A 27,221-nucleotide genomic window follows, 5' to 3' on the forward strand; every position below is an offset into this window, starting at 1 on the left:
AGGAGGAGCGAAGGGAAGGGGAAATGATGTAATTATACTACAATCTCAATTTTTTTTTTAAATTACAAGGCAGTTATTCCATTCCTACTAGACCTAATGAACTACAAAGTCGGAAGCACAGAGGTTTGGATAAGGTTTGTAAAACTTGTGTTTTACAATGTTATTTAATATGTAAATTACATAGCTATATGTAAAGCATGTGCTTAAAAAAGTAAAATAAAATTTCTGTTTTATCAACATGTGCATTTATTACTCTGGCTGCACCTCGACCTTGTATGCTGGCTGCTACCTGATTTAAGAGAAACTCTCCCTTCCACTCTCATTACTCAATTTGTCCAAGCCTGTGACTCTCTCTTTGACTTCAGAGACAAAAGTCTCGCTGTGTACACTAGGCTTGCCACAAGTTCTCAATCCTCCTGTTTCAGCTTCCTCTGGAGTGCTGGGATTATAGGTGTGCACCACCACCCCAACTCATTTCTACGTTCCAACTCTCCTCTCTACAGTAAATTCCTTGTTGTCTACAAAACAAAGTCTCAACTCAAAAGCTCCAGCTGTTCTCTAGGCACCGACTACTGCGTAGTAGCTTACACTGTACTTGAACAGTACATCTGTTACTTGCTTTGTTTATCAGGGACCCCCATGTTGGACATTTACATGTGACAGTGTTCAAGCCCTGTTTTATCCTCGTGTGATTCCCTCGGAGTATAACTTTTCCCCTTATATTTGTGATTTAGTCCTGTTTCTCTGTGTGCAGTTAACACACAGAGGCCTCTCTACCGAGAGGAAGGTTTACTTAACATTGAAGAACCGAGGACTCAAGTGTCGTTTCCAAGTCTTTGCTGGCTTTTTTATTTCTGGCTCATTTGTTTGTCTGGCCAGTCTTCCTTCCAATGGGGTGAGAAGGGAGATTGCCCCAATGCAAATGTCCACAGATTTCAGGGTGAACATTGAGTGCTTTTACAGCAACAGAGCTCTTACAGCCATCCAATTTGTAGGGCATGGTGGTGTACACCTTTCATCCCAGCATTTGGGAGGTAGAGGCAGGTGGATTTCTGTGAGTGTGAAGCCAATTTGGTCTATGCAGTGTGTTCCAGACCAATCAAGTCTACACAGTCAGACTATGTCTCAAAAAGTAAAAGAAAGGATGAATAAATGAATGAATGAATGAATAAGTCTTTCCACTTAACTGAAGAAACTAAAATGGTGATGGTGTGGAACACTCAACAACTCAGTTACTACAGAAAATATCTAGAAATCAGGCAAGATCGTCTCACTGCTTAAATGCAAAAGGAATCCTCTCTGTAAAAGTTATAAATCTTCTGTCCAGCCACAATCCATCTAAGACAGCTTAAAATCCTTAAGGAAAACATAGTAATATTCTCCCTTTATTTATCTGGATTATACTGTGTAAGGTTGTCACCTTGCAGAAGAAACCTCAATAAAAGTTCTAGATTTCTGCAAGCCATGGTGTCTCAAGCCAGTAGATCCTAGCATTCAGGAGGACGAGGCAGGAGGATTGCTGTAGGTTCAAGGATAACCTAGGCTACATGTCACCTTGAAACCCAGTCTCAAAAACAAACAAACAAACAAACAAAAAAACAAAGTAAACTTTCCGTTTTTGAAACCCCATAACCCTGCAGTAAGGGGCAGGAAGCAGAAGGATGGAGCATGTAACCTCTGTCCAGCCAAGAGCCTTACCTTTCAAAATATTATGTGCAGTCTGAACGCAGCGGAGGGATGGTGAGCAATACACGTGATCAATAACAGTATTACTTTCTAACAAGGCTTCACCTGCCGAGTAAATCAACAGACAATCAGCATGATGGTTGACTGATCATCCTGACCCTCACTGGAATGGTGTCAAGAGACCCATAATCCTCTCTTTCCCAGTAGGAGCTTGCAGAGAGCCTAGTAGTCAGGCCCTTCAATAGTGCATCCATGGAGAGGGCCAAACAACGGGCCTCTTCCTTTTCCTTTCCTTCTTACTGGTGCCAGCACACAGTAAAATGCCCTGTTAAGGGAGGCTACAAAGGATAATGCTCTGACCTCTACAAGGAAGATGCTAAAACCAGGGAGAGAACTGATACTGTAACAGTCAGACATGGCTACAATTCCAGTGTGCTAGCCCCAATCTCAGCTGTCCAAACCCAACATCCACTGCTCTGATGCTTTACTGTTTGTTTCCTTGTGTGGATCACTTCCTTTCTCTACAATGTAAACTTTAAGTATCTTCATGTGGTGTCAATGTCTTCCATGGACTTGCTCATCTTGCTAGCTCCTTCTCTTGACCTGCCTCAACCTCTGCTCTAAAACCAAGAAGAGCTCATATCCCCTGTACGCTTAATGCTACTTATTCTTACATATTTATGAAGGGGGGAGGAGAGGGAGAGAGAGAGAGAGAGAGAGAGGGAGGGAGAAGAAAAAGAAGAAGGAGGAGGAGGAGGAGGAGAAGGAGAAGGAGAAGGAGAAGGAGAAGGAGAAGGAGAAGGAGAAGGAGAAGAAGAAGAAGAAGAAGAAGAAGAAGAAGAAGAAGAAGAAGAAGAGGAGGAGGAGGAGGAGGAGGAGGAGGAGGAGGAGGAGGGGGAGGAGGGGGGGAGGGAGAGAGGGAGAGAGAGAGAGAGAGAGAAAGAGAAAGAAAGAGAGAGAGAGAGAGAGAACTCACTGACCATGTCTTGCAGGGATCTCTCAATGCTATGTCTGACCTCTGATTTTGTTTATTGCCCTCCACACCAAGAACCAGGCCCCTCTCCCTCTTCTTCACTCAGATGACTCTCACTGGAGGCCCCAGTTCACCCTGCCTCTTAATCATCCTTTCTTCCTCCTCCCTCCATCCCTCTCTTGTTTCATTCTACCCTTTGTCTTTCTTTAATATTCTTCATACACTCTGTGTAGAGTTTGCTATTTAGTCAGCCTTATAGTTTGATAGTCACCCACAACACATACGTGTGTTTCCATGGAACTTCACCCTTGAGTCTCTGTTACCTAGTCCAGGAACTTGCCCAAAGTAAATGATGACCTTAGAGTACAAGGCATGGTTTCTGCACAACTGTTAAAACCAGTACAGAAATACTTTCAAAGGACTGAACAGCTTCAAAACATCACTGGACAGATTCAGCAGTGCTCCTGCACCGCCTCCTTAGCCTCACATCTTCTTATACCACGCTGGCAGATGCTGCTGTCATGAGCTAGCAACATCTACTACACCAGTAAGTAAACCAAACCTGACTTTCCTTCCCTCATTCCTCAGCGGGGGACACATCTGCAACCAGCAGGAGCCTACCTGCAATCCCAGTCCTCAGATGGCTGAGCCAGGAACATCTGATGTTCTAGGGCAGCCTGGTCTATAAGACCCTGTCTCCAACCAAACAAACAAAAAGGCAAGTCCCACAAAGCGTGTTTGCACCCCCGCGGTGCAGCTCTGTTGAAGGAGCCAGAAGATGCTACGCAGTCACAGAGAGCCCTTACCCACTAGTCTTGCTTGCATACACCCAAACACAGTGATTGGAGCATCTTTCTCGTAATCCCGGAAACCGCCGCTCCTCTGAGGTAAACTGTGAGGCATGTTCAGGTTGGTGCGTATGTAGCGGCCTAGGGGGAGAAGATCAAATAAAGGCTATATAGTCTTCTGTTTACTCGAAACTTTCTTCTGTGATTCTGACCCCTCCTCCTCCTTGGTCAAAAGACACTAATCAAACCATCTGAGGGCAGTGGGGAATACTCAACCTGACACCTTTTCCTCAGAAGACGACATAGACTCCACTACCGCCTGCTGATGACGGAAACGAGGGGATTGCTCAGTAAATATAACAACTAGATAAAGGCAAGACTCCTAGTCTCAAAATGTCACTCGAGGGAGAACTGAACTGGATGGCCCCACGGTGATTTAAGGCAGGAATTCTGGCCACAGAGCCAGTTCATGTCTCTGAACTGATTCTGCTGTATGGGCGTAGGCAAGACACGGCTACTCTTTGCTCCTTGGTACCTCAGTTTATAGAATGGGGACAAGAATGCTTATCTCTCCCCTAAGAGTTGAAACAATCAAGAAGGACTCTGAGATTCCAGGCACTTTCTAACTACGTCAATAATGACTCATTGTACATAAAAGTAGCTTGACGGTGCCCCCTAGAGGCCGAGACAGGTATGCATTGCTGTGTAGGCCACCAACCACCAGCAGTCCTCCTTAGACACAGGAGATGCATCACAAGAGCCCCACTAGATGCCTGAAAGTGTAGACAGTGTGAAATCCTGAACACACTATGTTTTCACCCATCCAGACACCCCTATGATAACATTTAACTTATAAGTCAGTCACAGTAATGAGTGAGAATAAATGATATACTGTAATGTAAGTTACAGTCTTGCACAAAACATCTTATTGTATTATATACTCTGGCTTCTTATGAAAGGATGCTGTATCTATGTGATCAAGTGAGGAGAGGCAAATGGTACTGTGACACTCTGGTAGAAGACTTGAAAACCTGGGTGGTTTCAAACTTAGTAGGTGGGTAGCATCTGTACTGTGGAGACACTGGGAGAAGAGATGTGACACAATTGGAGAGCCTGAGATCTTATCACATGACCCAGAATGGAGGGATTGCAGTATAAAGCACACGGACTGCTTGTGTGTTGGCTAATTTTATTTCATCTAAAAGGAGGAAACCCCAAATAAGAGAATGCCTCTATACGATTGGGCTATAGGCAGGCCTGTAGAGCATTTCCTTAATTACTGATTGATATGGGCTATGGGAGGGCCCATCCCACTGTGGGCAGGGCCATCCCTGGGAGAGAGGTCCTGAGTTTTATAAGAAAGCAGGCTGAGCAAGCCAGTAAGCAGCGCCTCTCCACGGCTTCTGCATCAGCTCCTGCCTCCAGGTTCCAGCCCTGGCTTCAATGATGGACTACAATGTGGAAATGGAAGGTGAATCAACCCTTTCCTCCCGACTTGCTTTTTGATTATGGTGTTTCATCACAGCAATAGAAACCCTAACTAAGATAGCTTGTTTTGGACTTTCCCTCTTACTAGGTTTAGACTAGCTGTGGGTGAACGAAACCACAGAGCGTCAAAGTGGATAAATGGAGAGACTCACCTTTGGCATCAAAGCATTGGGACAGCCAGTACTTCCCAAATACAACGTCCATCCTCTCCCCATGCCGACATACAAAGAGGCATCGCTTCTGGGGTCCAGGCTGGCTGTTGACTCTCAGGGGCTGCAGAGAAAGAAAGAGAGTAAGGATAGACACAGCATCACAGACTACCCTGTGTGCCTGCCAAGAGAGCTGAGCTCTAGGAAAACTCCTGCTAGTGTGCGACTGACGACCTACCTGACTGCCATGAGATTAATCTGGCCTGCTTGTAAAGTGGGGGTAATAAACCCACCCCACACACCCCACAAGTTACTCTCGGCCTCCCATGAGGTACCTGCAGGTGCATTGAAGTATGAAGGATTATGAAAATACTATGCTCTTTGCTTCCCCCTACTGCAACAGGAGGGTAACTCAAGGTAAAGTTCACATGTCAAGCCAGCCATTTATGTAGAAACAGACGGTCACCTAGAAAGGCAGCTGTCTCCTTCAAAGAGATGATGCATCATCAGCTCTTTCCGGGAGGGAGGAATCTTATCGTCACACATGTGTCTGCCTTGTGCCTCTTTTATCTTCACTGCTCTGCTTTGCATGTTCTTTTTTCTACAACTGTATCATTTATTACTTAGGTGAATGGGTGCTTTGCCTGCATGCGTGTATGAGTGTCACATGCCTGCAGTGTCCACAGAGGTGGAAGAACTCACTAGGACTGGAATTGTAGTTCTAAGCCACCATGTTGGGGTGCTGGGAATTGAACTCAGGACCTCTGGAAGAGCAGCTGGTGCTCTCAACTGTGGAGCCACCTCTGCAGCCAGGCTTTGCATATTCTAATCATCATGTGTACTGTGATCTGGGCTGCATATATGTTGGTATTTCAAGAATGGGTTCAGGGGGGCGGGGGTCAGCTGCACCACATATGGTGATGCAGGCAAATTGAGACAAGTACTGGCTTTCATAGCTGCTAGTGGAACTGCATAGATGTTTCTACATCCATCTTTCTGATGCATCAGATCTTGCCAGTTGCCTCAGGCTGCTAGGTCATTGCTGGCCAACACCCTTCCATTGGCTTCTTGTTGTTTTGCCAGGGCTAATGTGTGGCTTGGTACTGTGAACTTTGCCACTTGCTCTCCTGGCATTCCTTAATTCAAACCCTGAACTCCAGACAAAGCACCCCCAACCCCCACCCCTGGTTTCCATCCTTAACATGTTGAAGTTTCAATTTTTCTCTATTCTGCGTGACAATGACTCCTACTCCCTTCTCTAGCCTATCCCCAGAGTGTCAGTAGTACACTGAATTCTCACTATGCCAAGGGAATTGCATGGCTGCCAAGGTGGCTCAACAGTTAAGAGCACTGATTGCCCTTCCAGAGGTCCTGAGTTCAATTCCCATTACTATGTTAAGAACCTCACTCTACTGACACAAGTAGAGGGACAGCCTCTTCTTTCTTTGGGATGGCCTTGCTTCCAGGCTTAAATTCATGTGGCACTGTCCACAGACAGTACCGCACACCTGTCTTTTCCTTGTTTTGGATTGTTGTGTGTCTTTGTGATCTTGTGTACTCCCCCCTCATAAGGTTAGGGACCCTTTGGAAGGAGCAAGGTCAATGCTGAGAATGGTCCTCAAAGCATCCTGATTAGCTGGATCATGGTGGCCCACACCTTTAATCTCAGCACTTGGGAGGCAGAGACAGAAGGATATCTGAGTCTGAGGCCAGCCTGGTGTACAACGTGAATTCCAGGACAGACAGGGCTACCCAAAGAAACCCTGTCTCGAAAAGCAAAACAAAACAAAAAACCAAAACCGTCAGGATTAGATTGGAGGACACGACCCTCACAATCAGCCTTACCTGCATGGGCTGGCAGATGATAGTGAGGGGTGTTGTCTCCCCAAGTCCTTGATCTTCATACTGCCGCCTCTCTAACGCTCCATCGCCAAACGCGAGTGAGCTGGATGATACGGTATTTAGGATGGAGTAGGAACTGCAGAGGAAGGAGAGGGAAGGGTTAACTGCTTCGGCCAGGAGTCATCAGTTGCTCATGCCGCAGCTACAGGAGTATGGAAATAGCACAAAGGGCTGCGTGGCTGTGCGTGTTTCAGAATGTGAGGAGGGAGCAGCCCATCCCCAGGCAAGAACATGTTTTTTTTTTTTACTGAAGTCTCCCAGTTAATAAACAAGGGCAGACAGTCCTCAGAGCTGAGAACAGATGCACCCATCCCTTCGGGCAGGGATGGGGTCCAGTGATTCTCGGCTTATTAAAATGCTGCAGGCAGGGTTGGCAGCAGAGACATGTTAAAGAATAATGAGGTATCAATTATGTACCACTGTTCCAGCTCTTTCTGTCGCTGCGGAGAAGTAAACAATTCCCGGCACCTTTAATCTCTTCCATAGCTATTTCCATCTGAGGAATGCGAAGGGAAATGTGTTCCCAGCACCGCTTTGCCTGTGGCGCTGAGGCTCTCAGGAGCCTGACCCTCACCCTTAAACCTGACCTCTTCAGTCGCCAGCACTGTACCGCTACTCCATAGCAACGCCAAGATGACCAGAGACTGGGTGATTTCAGAGGATCTGACTCTTGCCACATGTTTGGAGCTGTGAATCAAGAAATCTTATTTCTGACTAGGCCACTGTAACTACGGGGGCCAGGAGGAGATGGGGCCCAGAGCAAAGCTGTCCAAACATTCCACCCTGAAATTCCTGCACCCAGTAGACGTCCCAAAGCTTTATGTAATGAGAGCTGCTATTTAAATATGGTTGTTGGGCAGCTCTAACAAATATCTCCTGGGTCCCTGGGCAGTCTCAAAGGGAAGTATTTGAATCTTTAATTTCTTGTTCTTGGAAAGGCTCAGTTTGCTCTACCAAGTCTGGTTTTATATCTCTAGACCCAACAATCTGGGCGAGTTAGCAAGCATCCACTCTGTGGTATCCACCTTTAACACAGTATGCTTATTAGAATTTTACTTTTGAAGTTTTTCATCTTTTCTAAGATCAGTAAGCCAACTGGTGGTTGGGTTTTTAAAAAGCTTACCCACCACTAAGTTTTTTTTTTTTTTTAACATATATCCAGTGTATACAGTACTGAGTTTCATAAGGTTATTGCTATACAAGTACTTTGGTGTTGGGTGTGGTGGCACAGTAGGTACGCTGGAAGCAGAAGTCAGTAGAACTCTGTAAGTTTGAAGCCAGCCTGTTCTACATGGTGAGTTCCAGGACAGCCAGAGCTACACAGAGACAGACCCCTGTCTGGTGGTGGTGGCTGGGGGACACACACAGATACCTTATTTCAAAACAGTTGACAATGTACATTGGTCACATTTTCTCTCTCCACTCCCTCTGCCTGCACATGTCTCCCTCATTTGTCCTGGTAGTGGTTTGAATATGTTTGGCCCAGGGAATGGCACTATTAGAAGGTGTGGCCTTGTTGGAGTAGGTGTATCACTATGGGTGTGGGCTTTGAGACCCTCCTCCTAGCTGCCTGGAAGTCAGTCTTCTCCTAGTATCCTTCAGGTAAAGATGTAGACCTCTCAGCTCCCCCTGTACCATGCCTGCCTGGAAGCTGCCATGTCCCACCTTGATGATAATGGACTGAACCTCTGAACCTGTAAGCCAGCCCCAATTAAATGTTGTCCTTATAAGAGCTGCCTTGGTCATGGTGTCTGTTCACAGCAGTTAAACCCTAACTAAGACAGTCTCCAAACTCCTTTAAGCAGTTTCACTTCTACATTCATGTCACATGTACATATGTACGCGCATGTGACTTTATGTACCTATATATAAGATACATGATTGACAAGAGAAAACATGCAGTATTTGTTTTTCTGAGTCTGACTTAATTCACTTATGACTTTTTTGTTTGTTTTTTTTTTTTTTCTAAATCAAATTCCACTCATCCATTCACCACATTTTCTTTATTAGTTCAATGTAAGTGTATGTCACTTGCATGGCTTTCATGACTTAGCCATTGTGAACAGCCCTTTAATAAACATCACTGTATGTTGCCTTTTTAGGCCTTGTGGATAAATGCCCTTGAGTGACATCATCAAGTCAGAGGTCAGGAGTTGCTTGGGTCTCTTTTTCCTTTTTTTTTCTTCTCAAGAAGGCCTGTGTCTTTATTACTTTGGGACACATTTTGTCCTTAGAAGTCCTTCATGTCCCTGAGTTCCCCCTACAAATGATTTTGTTTTTGTTTCATAGAGTCCAGCCTGGCTTCCAACTCCACATCCAAGGCTGGCTTCAGACTCCTGAGTACCCTGCTTCCACTTCCTGAGTGATGGGATAACATGTGTGTGCCAGCACACATAGTCTCTAGGATGCGGAGGATCAAACCCGGCGCTTCTGGCACGCTAGGCAAGCACTCTACCAACTGAGCTGTGTCCTCAGCCTGACTGTATATTCCGGCATAGGTGTCAGACCCTGCAAGAGAGATCTGCAGCTCTGGGCATATCAGACACACCAGGAGGCCCTGGGCTGCAGCCGGCTCCTCATAGACCATTGTTCAGAGCCCATGCAGTAGAACCAGGAGCCTGTGGCTCAATAGAGCTGTGTCTTTTTAGTATGACATGCAGCCAAATTAGACCTGTTATGGGTAAATTTAAGTAACTGTAGCCCAAAGAAAGCTGAGCCACTCTAATAGACCAGCTGTTCCCCTTCATTTTAAGCAGAGAGCCTCCCCAACGGCACACAACTGAAGAAACGTCAGTTTTCCTGTCTGGCTCATCAAAGCTTTGGGCCACCAATGTCTAGCTGTCTGGAATCATGCTGACATCTCCCTTGCCCACGTCTGTAAGCTCTTTATTGTATCACAGCTGGAAAGAAAATGATAGGGCCTTTTCTCTCCCTCCAGTTCCCTTGGTGAGGGGAACGGCAGCTTCCTTCCCATCTTCAATAACACTAGAATCGAAAGACCCAGCTCCCCCTGAGCATCCCGGGGAGAGTGTCAGACCAGGGTGGAGAAGAAGTAGGCCTGACACAGAGAACTCCTTCTCAGGGAGCAGGAAGATGCAGGCTCCCGCCTAGAACATGCTAGGCCTGTGTGAAGGTCAGCAGGACATCCCACTCTAGAGGACAAAGGGTCAGTGTCACCCACGAGGTACTTAGGGACACTCAGGGACAAATGACCACCAGGAAGAGCAGTGAGAAAGAAAACATTTTCCTAGGTATTCAGAAGGCAAAGGTGGGGAGAGGAATAAAAGCCAACTGTCACTCCACGTCTCTCTACACTGCCTGAACCCTCTCTAGGGCTTTTCTTGAAGCCAGCCAGGGTCAGGCCATATGGTTCCTACGTCTCCCCATGACTTTCCATCTTTGGTTAGGCACGAGAAGGCTTCTACCACAGTGGGGCTGAGCTATGCCTCTGTGTGTCATCCATTCCTACCTCTGGGGCTAAGTAGTAATGCGCAATTCACCTGTCAGGCCATTTTTATGGAAGAGACATTTAGCTTAGCCAGGTCCCATAACCCAGACCAAAAAAATAATCAAAACCACTAGTGGGTGTTCTTTAGACAGTCCAGCCACCATAGATGTAGTCGGGCTGTTCTTTATTGTAGTCACTACCCCAGCTAGTACTGTATGTGGAGTGATTCGCTCTTTTACGGTGGCCCAGAGTAGTAACTCAACTTTACACAGCCGGTATATGGGAGAGTTAGGATGTGAATATAACTGGACTAAAGCTCAACTTCTTAATCAGCGTCTCAATGCCTAGCCCTTGTATTTGCATATTCTTAGCAGAGTTGCCTGTGAACCTGAGAATTTAATTCCAAACAAAATTTCCAAGAAATAACATCAACAGTTATCTTCAAAGTAAAAGGAGATGACACACACACCTCTCATAGTGCCCTGGGGGAGATGACACATAGGCCTTCCATGGTACCCTGGAGAGATGACACACAGGCCTTCCATGGTATCCTGGGGAGGTTAGTCAGTTGTCCCCCCTGGTAGAGCCTGAATCCTAGTTCAGGGAGGAGGTCTAGACGGAGGGTCTCAGAGGGACTCCATGTGTGTCCTCTGTACCCCACATCTGACTCCACTGCTAAAACGAGACCTGTGAGCTGTGCTTCATCAAGCATCATCTTCAGTTCTCAGTGTATGTACGAGCCGCTCTTTGGGGTGATGTTCCGAGGAGCAAATCACTGGGTGACTTGTCTGAATGGCATCAGAGTGAACTTAAACTAAGATGCTAGGGTGCTGTGACACAACTTAAGGGACCGTTATCGTGTATAAGGGCTAACCCTAAGCCAAATGCCATATATGATGCACGACTATTTGTGTGTGTGTGTGTGTGTGTGTGTGTGTGTGTGTGTGTGTGTGTGTGTGTGTTGGTAGGGGTTGGACAGAAGACAACTCTGAGTTCCTTACTCACTGACTATCTTTTTATAAAAAGGAATTTATTTTTATTTATGTATGTGTATACATCTGTGTGAGTATATATGTGGCGATCTCAGGGGCCAGAAGAGAGAGCTAGATCTTCTGGAGCTAGAGTTACAGCTGCTTGTGAGGCACTGTGTAGGTGCTAGGATCTGAACACGCTGGTCTTTATGATGGCTCTTAGCTGCTGGGCCATCTCTCCAGTCCCCCATTAGCACATTTTTAGGACATTTATGTCTGTCTGTCTGTCTGCCTGCCTTTGAGTTTGTGTGCATGCTGCAGTGTATGTGTGTAGTGGATTGGGTTTTTCCTTCCACCGTGTGTGCCCTGCAGTTAGGACTTGGGACACCAGGCTCTATGGCAAATGCCTTTCCCACGTTGCTAGCCATTCACCTTTCTTCTTCTTTTAAGGCACTATCTTCAGACTCACTAAGTAGGTTAGACTGGCTGAACCCTCCACACCCCATCTCCGGTTTCTCAGTGCTGGAATTACAAGGGTGGGCAGCTATACTTCAGCAATTCAGTCTCTTTCTTTCAGCCCTTATTTATCTTTGTGGGATAAGATGGTGGCTGCAGAAACTCAACTTCTATAGTCGCAGCTTCAGAAAAATTTCTAAAAAAAAAAAAAAAACCCAGACACTTGGGGGCATGAAGTATCTGGATGCCTGTGGGCTGGGGAGGGGCATTACACAGACAGAGGCGGGAAGGAGTGGCCACTATCCTGAGCGTATGGTTTGTCTAGGGCTCATGGGCAGTCTTGTTCTTTCCCCTCCAGGAGAAATTATTTGCAGGAATCCCCCAATCTGATCCCTTAAGACAGGCACTAATGGGGTAGGTAATGATGCAGTGTGTATTCAGGGCTTCTGCCTCTCTATCACACTACCGTAACATGGAAGAAACAAGGGAGAGGGAAAACCAAACCAGCATGTGGAACCTGGGGCTGGATTTGAACTCCTTGGAGTGGGAAGGAGGAAGGCACTTTGTGTCCCTATTTATTTCTATCTGGGGCAAAGCTGGTCACACAACATGGTTCATTCTGGAAACTGGACCCCAGTCTGGGCTAAGGAGAGCAGAGGAGTAAGGGGCAGGTGGGTGTCACCTTAATAAAGAATGTGAGGTTTCATGCTCCTATTCAGTTCAGACAAGCTGCCTGTCACCCTTGTTCAGGGTCACCTAACAAACGAGGGTTCCTGACTTTTGAATCTTTCTGTCACTGGTCTGGCTGACATGGAAGGAGTCGGCCTAGTTGCTCTGAGAAGTCGGCCCGCCCCCCAGAGTAATGGCCCAGGATGAGATAAACAGAAGCCACGTAGCAGTGCACACTCAGCGTGGGATATTGCTGCTCTCCAGCCAGAGATGGACAGCAGCCTCAGGTTGGCTGCCCACCAGGAACCCAGATAGGCAGTGACCCTGCATGGGGCAGGAGAGTTGGTGTACCTACCCATGGAAGATCCAGGTGCTACACTCATCAGCCTTGGTGATGTAGTTCTCAGGAAGCAGCCCAGAGCAGCCAGTGGTCAGCGAGGTGCCATAAATCCAGCCCTCACTGGTGCTGGTCTGTTCCATGGGAGACATGAAGATGAAGTCCCCTGGGACCAGCTCCAGCTCGTCATCATTCTGAGGTGAATAGGGATAGATCACCTGTAACGTCTGCAAACAAGGAGAAGACCCATGAGATCAGTCTCATCTACAGTTCTTTTGAGCACCTGAGGTCCTAGACTGTACCCAATATACACGATGACAAAGTACGCTGCATATAGGAGTCCCTGGGGTCACAGGCTTCTGATCAGAAAGCACTTCTCTCACCAATGTCTCATGGATGGAGAGCTGCCTGGTGTTCTAGAACCTTCCAGAATCCCAGCCATGCTTTTCACTTCCTGACAAGACTCTGAAGCAAGTGCTTCCTGGAACTCACAGAAAGCTGGGAGGGTCTTCTGGGCAATTGCTGGACATACAGATATTTATTTCCCCTGCATCATCTGCTGGGGCAAGCAAGCAGTAGGCAGATGGGGATTGTGCAAGGAGACTTGGCTTCTACATAGGCTCACAGATAGGCCAGTGGGAGTCACTTCTACTGAGATGGGAATAAAGGATGTCTGTCTGTGTGTGTGTGTGTGTATGTGATGTCTGTGTATACAGGAGCCCTCAGAGGACAGAAGAGGGCATCAGATTCCTCGGAATTGTGTTACAGAACATTGTGAGTGTCGTGTGAGTACTGGGAACCAAGCCCAGGTCTTCTGCAGGAGCAGCCAGTGCTCTGAGCTGCTCGGGAAGGATGGCCCTTTCCCTGTGACTCAGGATACGGTACAAAGCACAGCCCATGCTGTCGAGGCTGTCTTTAAGCCTACAATGGTAACAAAGACCCTGAACGAACAAGCAGTCTCTCCTAGACACCAACGTGTGTAAACAGAAAGAAACCACTTCCGCTAGAGAGCAGATGGAGGCCACATGTCTATTCTCTGAGCTCAGGAAAAGACCCCAGGGCAGCCATGAGGCCAGGCCATGTGGCCCATGTGTCCTACTTGAAGGGGGGGGGGTGCTTCTTTTCTTGGTGTATATAAGCATCATAATCCTAGATATTTTTTTTTAAATCTTCGTCATTTATTTTATATATTTTTTATCACCAGTGAGAGACCTCATAGGAAGGAAATTATAACCTATAATTATAACCGTATGTGTTTCCAGACAGCCAGAAAGGTAGCTTTCACGGCCTTCCCAAAGGCTCTAGATCTGGAAGAGACAGGCTACATACTCTGATTCCCATCTTCAGAGTCTTCAGCTTTGGTTTCCATTAATGCCTGCACTATAAAGGTTAAGGAAAACAAAAGTTTGTGCCACCACCACCGGGCATGATACTCAACTTTAAGTGCTGGGCTAGGAAGACTTCTGAGTTGCACTTCTAAGGAAGTGCAGGAGGACAGAGCCTTGCAGGGCTATAGGTACTTCCTGTGACCTGGGATTCCTAATCCTGGGGCCTAAGGCCAGGGCTGGGAGGTCTGAACTAGCCAGCTTGCTGATGTTACTGTGAGCCACCAAAACCTGCTATAAAGACAGAGTTCTGCTGTGTGTGGGATACAGCTGAAATCTCAGCCCTGTGGAGGCTGAGATGGAGGATCACCTTGAGGCCAGCCTGGTCTATATAGTGAGTCTGGGCAAGCCTGGGCTACAGAGCAAGTTCTTATTTCAAAATAAAACACCAAACCAAACCAAATAAACCATTTTCTGGAAGTCTCCAAAGGGAAAAGCCAGGAAAATCTGGTTTCTCTCAGAGGCCAAAGTTGATAATGCAGGTTTTTGTCTCCATGGTTTTCAAATTAGGGTTCTTGTTTCTGCCTTTAATTCTCCAATTACCTTTCAGTTGCTTGTCTGTCTGTCCTCTAATCACCTTTCTCTCTTCCTGTACCTCTCCTCCCTGTCCCTCTCCAATCTTCATGCAAGCCAAGAGCCCGTATGAATTGTTTTTTAAACTATTTTAAAAGACAAAAATTACTCACTAGAGATCTCTTTTAAGCTCATTTCTGGGTGGGCAGGGAAAGGCAGTATTGCTTTTCCTGGAACAGGGCATAGTCAAAACTCTGCTCAGCTACTTGAGCATAGCACATTTTTGGCTCAGAGTACCTCTGGCCTGGTAGTACAGTCTTCCCTTTGAAGAACTTAGAGCAACTCAGAAGTCTTCCTAGCCCAGCACTTCAAGTTGAGTATCATGCCCGCTGGTGGTGGCACAAACTTTTAATCCCAGCAGAAGAAAGCAGATCTCTGAGTTCTGAATTTGAAGCCATCCTGATCTACAGAGCAAGTTCCAGGACAGCTAAGGCTACACAGAGCAACTCTGTCTCGAAAAACTAAAAACAAAACAAGCTGAGTATCCCATCCCAGACATCCTTGAGAATATCAAGGCTCAAGGAAGATTGAAGACAAAATATCCTAGGGATATGATAAAGGGACAGTAAATAACTTTGATTATATATTCTAATAATGGAGGAGTTAAGCAGATTTAACATTATAACCGGAGGCTGGGGGTGTAAGTTAGCAGTGGAATGCATGCTCATGTGATTCTGGGTACAGTCGCCAGCACCAACAAACACACAAACAATAATCCAGGCCCAAGTGTTCTCTGTTTCTTTCCACCCCCAAAAGTAGATACAAAAATCTTGACCAAATCTGAGAGGTACCAGACCCAGGCCTCACTTGCCCTACATCATGCTAACTTTTGTCTTATGTTTATGGTCTGTTTCTAAGAATTCCTGAGAGAGAGAGAGCACAGCAGCTAAGAGCACCGGCTACTCTTCCAGAGAACCTGGCTTCAGCTCCCAGCACTCACGGTCTCCTGGAACTCCAATTCTGGGGGGATCTGACACCCTCTTTGGTCCTCTGTGGGCACTGTGAACATATGATACACAGACATACATGCAGGCAAAACACTCATACACATAAAATAAAAATAATACTAAAACCAGTCTCGTATCGAGCTTAGTTCTTTCTCCCTCATTACACCAGAGACCAAACACAAAGGTAGCTGACTGAAGGACAGCGGCAGGGATGCGATTTTGTTGCATCTGCCCCAGGTAGCTGTTATGGCAACAGCTTTCCACACATCCCCCATATCCTTGCAACAGTCTAGGAAACATCTCCACCATAGAGAAAACTAAGAACTGAAAACAATATATACACCTTATGGGTACACCCTTATGTTGGTGCGTGTGTAGGTGAGGGGTCAATGTTGAGTGATTTTGGAAGCCAGAGGGGGGGCACAGTATCCCCTTTAGAGGCAGTTGTGAGCCTCTGGCATGGGCGCTGGGTCATTGAATACTTATCATTGCTGAGCTATCTCTCCATTCCACTTCTGCCTTATTTTTTGAGACAAGGACTCTCACTGAACCTGGAAGTTCAGGGATCCTCCTATCTCTGCTTCCCTAACACTAAGATTTTAGGTACATGCACAGAACTTTTGATATCCTGATATGAGTGCTGGAACTTTGAATTCTGGCCCCCAGGCTTGCCCTCAGCCAACTCCCCAGCCTGTGTGTCTGTTTGCTTGCTTTTCAGTTGGTTGGTTGGGCTTGTTGTTGTTGTTGTTTGCTTTGTTTTAGTCAAGGACTCATGTAGCCCAGGCTGGCCTTGAACTCACTATGTACCTGAGGATAACCTTGAATTTGTAATCCTCCTTTCTCTGGGATTACAGGTGTGTACCACTATATCCACTTTTATGTGGGGATGGGACTTGAACTCAGAGATTCATGGATTCCAGGCAAGCACTCTACAAACCGAGCTACATTCTGAGTCTGTAATTTACAGAAATTGTCTGTTTCTATTCTGTCTTCCTTCTGGGAACAGAATGAAGGAGGAGGAAGGTGGGAGACTAAAAAAACGAGACAGGGAACCTAGCGGGGCAGTGGGTGCCTTATCAAAAGAGACTATAATAACTGAGCTTTGGAAAATAAGAGATAAAGGGGGCCAAGTTATTTTTAGAATAATTCATGTGGGCATTTGCAGCCTCTTTCCTTCTACACAGACTGAGCAGAATATGGGTCATGCAGAAAAGCAGTTACCCTTGGAGTTAACCGGAGGGCAGTGCTCATTAGAAGACAAAGCCTGTAAAATTCCATGGCACCTTCTCTTCTTACAAAGGTAACTCCTCTGAGGCCAGTGTACAATCAACCCTGACCTTTCATTCTGCCGGTGTCCTTGGAAAAGAGTCTGACCATCACATTTCTGTCTAGTATCCTTAAGGAGCAATCTTGGTAATTCCAGGAGATGCCAACATTCTTACGATTAGATGTAGTCTGCTTAGGTCTGTCTCAGGAGGAATCAGCACCAATGACTGAAGAATGTTCGCAGCAGGAAAGTCAGGCAAGGCCTGGCCTCACCACTCCCGGAGCGCCATACCTCGAAGCTTTGGTTCTTAGACTCACTCTTAACACTTCCCAAACCACTAGGTTGCCTGGGCACAGCAAGACTTTCTGTCTGTTTCTGTTTTTTTTTTAAACATATTAAGAAAGTACAAAAGAATTGTCTAAAGGACCTGTAGGCTAACAGCAATAGCAACAAAAAACCTTTTGGCGTAGTTGAAAAATTGAGAAACATGTAACTATTGCTTAATAAATGTAATTAAGCTAGAAGCCAGTTTTTCATCTGACTACAGTAGCTATCCACTAACCCTGGGGTTCATTCCAAAACCCAGGGGGTAGGCCTGAAATTGTAGATAGTGCCAAACACACGCTCCATGTTTACTATATTATTTTCTATTAGTAGCTATGGTCAAATTTAATTTATAGATTGAAAACAAAACCAGTAATAAAATAGAAAAGTTCTAATAATAAATTGTAATAAAGTTACTGAAGAGTCATGAGTTTGTGCATATGTGTACTGTGTATGTAGTGCATGCATTCATGGGTGCATTAAGTGCATAGCCCCCATGTGTTTGTGAGCCTGTGTACACACATATGGAGTCCAGAGAAAGAGGTTGGGTGTCTTCTTCTATTGGTCACCACTTTATTCTCTCGAGACAGGGTCTCTCTCAGATCCCGGGGCTCATCATAAACCTATGCTAGCTCCTAGAATTCTTCTGCCGGCCTCTCAACTCTGAGGTGACAGGAACGTGGGCTTCTGCGAGCGTTGGAGACTTGAATTCACATCTTCATGTTTGCACAGCAAGCGCTCCTACCTTTCCACGGGGCCATCTCCCTAGCACTACTTGTGAAATGGTAGCTTCTGATGGCTGAAATCGTGAGAGTAAGGGGCCCAGCAGACACTGCAGGATTACTGTATGCGGTCTTTCCTTAGGCAGATCACCTGCCTCTGCTGATCAAAAGACTGAATCTGTCTCCTGTGGCCTCAATTGTACGGCCGCTTCACAGCAGACAGTCAACCTCTGAGTCTTCTTTAAGATAAAAAAAGATTAGCAAGGACTAAAAGATTCGTCCTTCTGAGAGCCACGTGATTGACTGAGAAGCCATGCTGACTACATCCAAAGAGGGATGCTAAAACTTAGACCCATTTGTCTATAGTAGGATTCACTATATATATTATTAGTATATTCACTCACATCTTCCATTGTAGAGTCCACAGCCTCTCAAAGGGACCAGGAGAGATCTCTTCTTACATCTGCCTGCCCTCTCTCCCTTGCTGGACTCAAAGCTCCTTTCTTATAAGTGTATTCAGTGTGTGTGTGTGTGTGCGTGTGTGTGTGTGTGTGTGTGTGTGTGTGTGTGTGTGTGTGTGTGTGTGTGTGTGTGTATGCACAGGGAGGCCAGAAGACAACCCACAAGATTCCGTTCTCTCCTTCTAACCCGTGGGTTCCAGGAATTGAACTCAGGTTGTCAGGCTTGACAGCAAGTGACATCACCCACCGAGTTACCTCATTGGCCCTTAAAACTTCTTAAGTGCAAAATTTTAAAAATTTTGCCCACCCAGTGGTACCTTGCATGCTTTAACTACGATCTCCGTGGGTTTTGCCTGGGGGCTACAGGGAAGCATTACCTCATGGTTAGCAAACCGGATATCCCGAGAGAATATGGTGGCCACCCAGTCGCATCCTAGCTTGACGTCAATGTTCTGGGCAAGCTTCTCTAGGGTGGGTAGGTGGCTGGCTTGGAAGTGGTAGGCCAGCGTCACATGCAGCTGCTTCTTATGAGGCTCCACGTGCACTTCTGAAAAGAGGGGGATAGAAAGAGGAAATCACAACCATGGAGGAGAAGAAAGGGCCCAGAAAGGTGTCCTGTTCCCCAAATAACAAAGAAGCCAGTCCCTCAGAGAGGTAGCAGCGGAATTAAAGGGGTGAATCCCAGGCCCCAATCAACCCACTGTTCCAGAGATAGAAAGCCCCACGACAGATGGCTTTTCAGCAGGAGCTGAGGATGGGTTCCGGGTTAATCTTTTTGGCTCACTCCTCCTGACAAGTCCAGGGACTCATCACCAGCCCCTCCATTCAGAAGAAGCAAAGGAGATCTAAAAGGCCAATGTGATTGATGTGGAAATACAGTGCGGGTTTTGTGACTGAGGGACTGCTGGAGCGGTTGTCTTCATCTGGGATAGGAATTCCTAGATTCTGGGAGCGTGGTGAAAAAGAGGGGCCTGGGGAACATCTCACAGTATGAAGTAGGCTTTCCTAACAACATGTATGTGAATAGTTACTTGTAGGGAGCTAGCTGTCCTGGATACCACAGAATATTCAGTAACACCCCCCCTCCAGCCTTTATCCCCTGGATGGCAGCAGCACCCCAAGTCATAACCCCCAAATCATGCCTCATATTAGCAAATGTCCCCCCAGGGTGACACTGCTCCGGGTTGTGGCCCACTCATTTGAAGGGTGCATACCATTATTCTAAAACACTAAAAATAAAGCGGAGCAAACCTAGCAACATGAGGGGTGAGCTCTAATCCCCCTTTGTACGCTTCATGAGAAAGACCTTTCTGCTTCCCAGGAGAGAACCAAGAAGAAATTAAGGGAGTCAGTCAAGTCTCAGAGAATAGCAGGTCAGATAGAGCAGAAAACTGGTATTCTGGGATTTAGTCCCTTTCCAATTACACTGCAGGGTGTTTTTGTAGGGTGAGTCCATGCAATGGGTGCTTGTGGCCGTTTCCACTATCTATACTCTGGGTCTTCAGTACTTGCTGATGAAATGAACGCACATGGGTGAGCCTTCTCGAGCCACCCAGAAAGAAGAACAACACCAAATATACTTGCAGAAGGAATCTGGGTGAACCAGTAATTCTAGACTACACAGGCTTGAGTTCTAGGGCAAAGACATAATGACCTACTTTCCCCAAAGCTAGACCAGATACAAGTCAGGGTTCTGCAGTTCTATAGATAACCACCAGGGGGCACCACAGGGACAGAGCCCTGAAACCACCAAGTTCTTAGTGACAGGAGATTCTTGGAGAGGGACTGGCAGTCTCCCATTCCCACATGGGAAACCGATTCCTTGACTGTCTCTCATTCCGTCCACACTGTCTTTATTTTTAGATTGATTGCCAGGAAAACCCCCAGAAAACTGAAAAGTTAAAAAAAACCCAAACAAACAAAAAACCAAAAAAACCACACAAACAGAAGAAAACAAACAAACAAATCAAAACACACTAAGAGGCAAAGTGGACTAGGTAGCCTATCTGATGTACATTTTTGGTTGCTTGTCTTCCATTGTCTTTCAGTTACTTTGTAGGTCAATGGACTTGATGATAATGGTAGCAATTTCTTGTTTATGAAAATGCAAATTATCCCCTGGAAATACAGCTGACAGTTGCTTTAGGGTAATAACCAGTTTTATATTTATTAAAGAATTTATTCAAAATTTTATGATCTACATAAAAAAAAAAAAAAGAAACTGCCACAGCTCTGCTTTCCTGATTTGTAAAGGATATGGGGCTTTACTTGTTTTTTGTAGTGATTTAGTGGACTGACAATATTTAGTGGGACTTAAAAAAAAATTCTTCAAGGGCAATGTATATGAAGAGAGGCGATTTTCCCTTTGTTATTCTATCTCTCTGAAATGTTTCCTTTCTCTGTTAATTTACTAAACCCATGGCTGGTCCTGGCAGAAAGGGGGGGAAATTCAATCTAAGAAGACCTCCTCCCCAAACCACAGGGAGTCTCTTCAGGACCTAGAGTTCTTTCGAGAGCTGCAGTCATTTGGGCTAAGCTCCTTGTGGGAGCTTCTCTGAAGGAATACCACACGCAATACAAACATCAGCCAAGACTGACACCCTGTAAGATAACCACTGACAAAGGAAACAAAGGAGTAGATTGTATGGCTTGGATCAGGTCTTCCAGTCTTTGGCCAGCCCTAAGTGTATGGCTGGAGGGCTGTGAGTATCCCCCAGTTTTTCATTCAGGACTTGGATTCAGGGGTTAGGGATTTAGCTCCCCTGCACTGGGAGAGCAAACACGAAACCCTCGATTCTATCCACAGAAACATGGGAAGCCAGATGTGGTGGTACACAGCTGGAATCCAGGAGCCGGTCACAGGAAGATGAAAAGTTCATGGCCCAGACTTAGCTACAAAATAACTTTGAGACCAGCTTGGGCTACATGAGACCTTATTTCAACATCAACTGTACAACAAAATAACCTACCGACCCAACACTCTTCAACTTGGTGAATATTGTCATGATTCACTATACAGTGGCTTCACTCCACTACATCCACTGCTACGCAAGCAATGAATGGTCAGATCCAGATAAAAGCATGCATGAGTGGGGAGCTCAGAGGATGAAGGGTGCTCTCTTAGATCTGCACCGACGGAGATGGAGACTACAAAGGGCTGCCTCTACAGTTCAGTGTGAACAGGTAAGTCCCTGGGAGTCAAGGAACAAGGCATGGGCAGCTCTTCAGCAGGTCAGCAGGACACAAAGAGGTATCACATTTTCACAAGGGATGCAGGGGGCGGGGTGTTCTTTGCTAGAAGGGTCCATTTCTGCACGATCCTCTACCTCCTGTCTCCAGCCCTCTCCTCTGCAGAGGGTACCATCTGATCTTAAAAGTCCTCCCCCGACCCCCGGATGTTATAATGTTGAAGGCTTGGCTACCAGTCTGTGGTACCACAGAGAAGAGGTGGGATCTCTAAGAGGTGGAGCCTACGGGGATGAATTTGGGATGTGCCTTTGAAGGGGACCTTGGGACCCAAGCCCCTTATGCTCACTCCTCCTGCTTTCCGGCCCCCTTGAGGTGAGCAGGTTTGTTCTGTATACTCCTGCCAGGATGCTTTGCCTTACCACAGGTCGACAGGCTAAGGATCCGACCACCGTTGGCTAAAAACTGTGGAATTATGAACCAAAATAAATTCACTCCTTTTTGTAGGCTGAGTGTCCCATCACTGTCTCCCAATTCCTGTCCTTTCGACTTCTGATATTGAGATTCAGGACCGGGCTGACAGCCGTGGGTGTTTACCTGTTTTGGATGCAGCCTCTGCAGCAAAGTCAGCCGCGAACTTCTTGAGGACTTCAGCGCTGTCTTCCTTCACGAAGAGCCCGATGAAGTTGGAGGAGGTGTACAGCTCCAGGGGCAGTGGGGCTGAGAACTTACATTTCCATCGACTGACAGTAGTCTGCAGGGCTTCCCCCAGAGCATCCACCTTGCTGTCCTCGCACTGGGGATGGAAAACAGACAGGCGTCATTATAGTGGGGGGGGGGGGCGGGGAAAAGCCTGCAGCCCCTCGGCACTCAGCCTGCCCCCAGAGAGCAGAGGCTGATGATGCAATTACTTAACCAGCATTCCTGTCCATGAAGAAGGGAAGAGCTTTGGGATCTCAATTATCCAGACACTGATTACCCATCCATCCATCCATCCATCCATCCATCCATCCATCCATCCATCCATTCATCCAGTGGGCAAATGAAACTAAGAAATGCATCATGACACCTCTTGCCCTCCTCTTGCTCTGTTGTGATCCTGGGAACCTTGCCAGAATGCTACCCGATTTGTTAAGCAGAAAACAAAACCCAGGGCTAGAGGTCCAGTTGTTGGTTAAGGGAAACACAGTTTCAGAGTAAATATTACGGTATGGTAACAACAGCTAGAAGCCACACAATGTATTCTTGAAAATTGCTAAAAGGGTGGATTTTAGATCTGGGAACAGGGTGCAGGGTTGGAGCCCTTTCTTAGCATGTGAGAGGCCTTGTGCTCAATTCACAGCCTCAAGGGCAAGCAAGAAGATGAGGGTAGTAGGTGGTCAAGGAATTACCACAAGCCAACAAAGACGATAGGCAGTGTATATAGGAACTGGCTCAGTCAACATCCTATAATGCTTACATAAATCAACAGTCACACCAGATACCAAAATCTGTCAATTATGTAAGTTCCTGGAGCTGGGGAGATAGATGGCTCTCAGAGGCTAAGAACACTAGCTGTTTGTGGATGGCTGATATATGCTCGGCCTAGGGAGTGGCACTATTAGAAGGTGTGGCCCTGTTGGAGTAGGTGTGTCACTGTGGGTGTGAGTTATAAGACCCTCATCCTAGCTAGCAGCCTTCAGATGAAGATGTAGAACTCTCAGTTGTGCCTTTACCACACCTGCCTGGTTGCTGCCATGTTCCTGCTTTGATGATGGTGGACTGAACCTCTGAACCTGTAAGCCAGCCCCAATTAAGTGTCGTCTTTATAAGAGTTGCCTTGGTCATGGTGTCTGTTCACAGCAGTAAAACTCTAAGATACTGTTCTTGCTGAGGGCCCACATTTAGCTCCCAGCACCTACATGATGGTTCACAAGGCTCTCTCACTACAATTCCAGGGCACTCAACACCCTTCTCTGGCCTCCGTGTGTACCAGGCATGGGACTAGTGCACAGACCTACACCTATAAACTTAAAACAAAATGTAACCATAATCTGGAGGGCGGAGCAGAGGGCGTCGCAGAGTTGGTAGAGTGCTTGCCTAGCATGCAGGAAGTGAAGGCTTCCATCTCCAGCCCCACATAAAACTGTGCGGGGAGAAATATTTCAGATGTGGTGAGGTCACATCTACAAACTCAGTACTGAGAAAGAAAGCGAAGGTGGGAAGATCAGTAGTTCAAGGTCATGCTCAGCTTGACTGAGTTCCAGGTTAGACTGGGAGACTTGAGACTCTGCCCCCTGCACCTGCACCTGCCAAAAAGGCAGGCTAGGGAGATGAATCAATGCGAGTGGGAGCTTGCTTTGGAAGCATGGGGTCGGGAGTTTTAATTCTAGGCATGGCACCCTGGAGGTATATTGTGTTGAGTCTCCTGGAGCTGTAGTTATAGACAGTAGTGAACCATCATGTTGGTGTTTGTTAGCGCAACACAGGAAATTTGAGGTAGTTGGAACCCAATAGCTCACTTAGTCAGTCAGCCTGTTCCCCCCGTCCCCCAAAGTGAGGTTCCAGTTCAACTAGAGGCCCTGTTTCTAGAGAATAAGGTATCTGAGATTCAAAGGAGGACCAGGGAGAGGAGAAGGAGGAGTGGGGAGATTGGGGGTGGGGGTAGACAAACAAAGAAGTAGGAACACAGCCTCTAGCACTCTTTCAGCTGCTCCTCAGACAGCTGCTGTCTTCATCACCATTCCCATGATGCTTTGGAAGAAGAAAGAATGAGGCTGTGGAGCGGTGACATCATCCACCTACCCTCTTCGGCGGGTTGGGAGGAAGCATGAGTGTCTCTAAACCCTAACTGCTTTCCTGCAAGATCCTGGGATGATTCAGAGGAAGTGATAATCAATTTAATTTTCAGAGTGAGTTGCTAGAGACAAGGTGTTAGGAACATGTTATTTACCTGAGACACACACGAAGTGAGAATTCTATCCAGAAGGGGGGGGGGGAAACCAAAGCAAAATATATTTTTGAAAATCGTTTTAAAAGGCTACCATCCTGCATTGTGAAGTCCGTGTGAAGTCAACTGCACCACTGTGGGGGTGGAGGTAAGGGATGGATGCTTCAGCTGTTGTGCTGTGGAGGATTGCCTTAGCCTGTAAGCAAGCTTTCCCACAGCTAGGGCGTGGATGAGGAACTGTGGCAGGAGAGAGTTATCTCTCAGTCTCTAGAAAACTCTAGTAAGACCTCATGCTGATATCACGCGAGGGAAGTGGCTTTTCCTGTCTGTAAGCCACTTATCGTGATCCCTACTCTCTCCGTTCCTTCCCCTCCCCACCCAGAGAGTTGGCCAGGCATGGTGGTACATGCCTATAATCACACTACTGGGGAGGTTGAGGCAGGAGGATGATCAGGAGCTTCCTGTTGTCCTCAGTGATGTAGCAAGCTTCAAGCTAGCCTGGGCTATGAGGCTCTGTCTCAAAAATAAACAGGAAGAAGTGAAGCTCACTTGGAGTCTACACCATACAAGCACGAGGATGTGAGTTCAAAGCCCGGGACCACCTAAAAAAAAGCTAGGTGTGGTAGCATGCGCTTGTGATCGATCCAAGGATCAGGGAGGCGAGACTGGGGATATCTCTGGGGCTTACTGGCCATTCAGCCTGCCTGGACTCCTTAGTGAGTTTCAGGCTAGACTACAAGGTGGATGGATGGCTTCTGAGAAATTACATCTGAGTTGGATAAGGTGCTCATGTGTGCATTCACACACACACACACACACACACACACACACACACACACACACACACACACACACACACACTCACACTGATATTCCTATCCTAAGAGTGGAGTGAATAGACAGTAAACACACATGAAGAAGCTACATCAATGGCTGACAGGCCAGATTTCTACCCACCAAGGGTCAGGCTTATCTATCCTTCCAGTTGTAGAAGTATATCACTGTCCTCATGCACTGAACCCCGATGTTCTAGGGCCTCAGCCGATGCCAGAAGACTGAAAGTAAGGTGAGGCCTTCACTGTGAACCACACTGACCCCTGGGAGGTCCACCCAGTGCTGGGAGATCCTAAATATCTCCTTGGTCTTCCAGAAAAGCTCCGATCTTCAGTTCCGGTCCTCAGGGGCTGGCTGAGACACTGGGGAGACAGGGAGTGCAATGTGGCTCACCATGAAGAACTGGCAGAGAGTGATGTGGGGGAAGATGTTGTGGGCCTTGTTCTTCCCGCAGATCTGCTTGGACTGCTGCCAGAAGTCAGAGAGCTTCTGGGCTAATGGCCCTGTCGGGCGGAGGTAGAGGACATACTCCCGAGGCAGGGGGTCATCCAGGAAGGGGTCACCCACATGGGAGAACAACCTGTGGGAGATAAGAGAGACAAGAAGGCCTTGCTGGGAGGACAATGGATGAGGAGGAAGGGAAGAGGTTTCCCACCCCAGGACCACAGGGAGAAGGGCTTCCATTTGTGCTATAAGAATCCATCCTTTGAAGCTTACACACCCAACCAACTCTCAGATGGAGAGGCTTCTGTTCTCCCCATCCCACAACTCCCTAAAAAAAAAACCCAAGCCGCTCTCCAGGAAGCATCCTTGGGTTAACTCCAAATCTCTTCCCCACAGAGGAGTTTCCTTGCACACACTCCGTCCTCCAGCTCAGTCTACTCCGGAGCTCTTACGCCTCCAAAGCAGAAGGAAGGTCCAGGAGGGTGGCCTGTGGGCTTCTCCCAGGGAATGACATCCTGGTAAACGAGTGAGACATTTTTCTCAATTGGCCAGCTCAGCATCCACAGTGCACAGCGAATCTTGAGGTGACTGGCAGACCTCAGATAATGGGAGCCTCTATCTGGGAGGATTTTGAAAGCCTTTAAACAGATCCAAGGAGATACACACACCCTGGGGCCAGGGCAGAGGAGGCAGTCAGCTTGATAAATGGGCCTGTCTCTTCCCCTCCAGGAAGGGTCCAGTAGAAAAAGACTGCACACCCGCACTCATCACAGACACTCAGAGTTAATTACATGCTAGTTTCTCAATTTATTTATTTCATACCAACCAGTCACATGCTGCCTGAACGCTTCTTCCTCCCGTGGATGCCAGAGCTTTTTGTCTGCGAAGAGAAATCAAATATCTATTGTTAGTATTTTTAGCCTTCCCCTCAGCTCTTCTCAAGAGGGTGGAGTGGGCAGGGGCGACATCAGAGTTTGCCTTCCCTCCATGGCTATCTATGTGGCGTAGGAAAGATGCCTGCAGCAGGGGCTCCCTGAGGGTCCCAGGAAGGCAGGTGGAGTCATCAATTTCCATGTAATTAGCATTGGATTTGCATGCAGCCCGACATCCCGACATCCCACCATCTATTTTCAGTTGTTTCCACATTAGGGTTTTATTTTCACTTCCCTAAAAGTTGTCATGTCTTTGCTTTTTCTCCCTCGATTCTCACCCACTCATTCCCAATGACCTAGATCCCCTACTGAGCGGATTCTTACTCACCACCCTTGATGGAATGGGTGAG

The 27,221-nt window shown here is 46.9% G+C and overlaps 1 protein-coding gene across 7 annotated transcripts in view; it reads right to left on the bottom strand.

Moving 5' to 3' along the window:
• Ubash3b (ubiquitin associated and SH3 domain containing, B) overlaps positions 1-27,221 on the bottom strand; it is a 150,933-nt gene that overhangs the window by 13,792 nt on the left and 109,920 nt on the right. For 6 of the 7 annotated variants that reach the window (XM_006510634.4, XM_006510636.4, XM_017313612.2 and 3 more), the window contains 9 exons: positions 26,766-26,819; positions 25,889-26,075; positions 22,330-22,528; positions 18,924-19,093; positions 12,886-13,094; positions 6,930-7,062; positions 5,088-5,208; positions 3,466-3,588; positions 1,699-1,791 (listed from right to left, as the gene is read on the bottom strand). In XM_006510634.4, coding sequence (XP_006510697.1) covers positions 1,699-1,791; positions 3,466-3,588; positions 5,088-5,208; positions 6,930-7,062; positions 12,886-13,094; positions 18,924-19,093; positions 22,330-22,528; positions 25,889-26,075; positions 26,766-26,819 — 1,289 coding nt within the window. Of the gene's footprint in view, positions 1-1,698; positions 1,792-3,465; positions 3,589-5,087; positions 5,209-6,929; positions 7,063-12,885; positions 13,095-18,923; positions 19,094-22,329; positions 22,529-25,888; positions 26,076-26,761; positions 26,820-27,221 lie in introns of all 7 variants that reach the window. The other variant, XM_006510632.2, reaches the window with a different exon arrangement.

Source organism: Mus musculus, chromosome 9 (genome assembly GCF_000001635.26).
Source record: "Mus musculus strain C57BL/6J chromosome 9, GRCm38.p6 C57BL/6J".
NCBI classification, from domain to species: domain Eukaryota; kingdom Metazoa; phylum Chordata; class Mammalia; order Rodentia; family Muridae; genus Mus; species Mus musculus.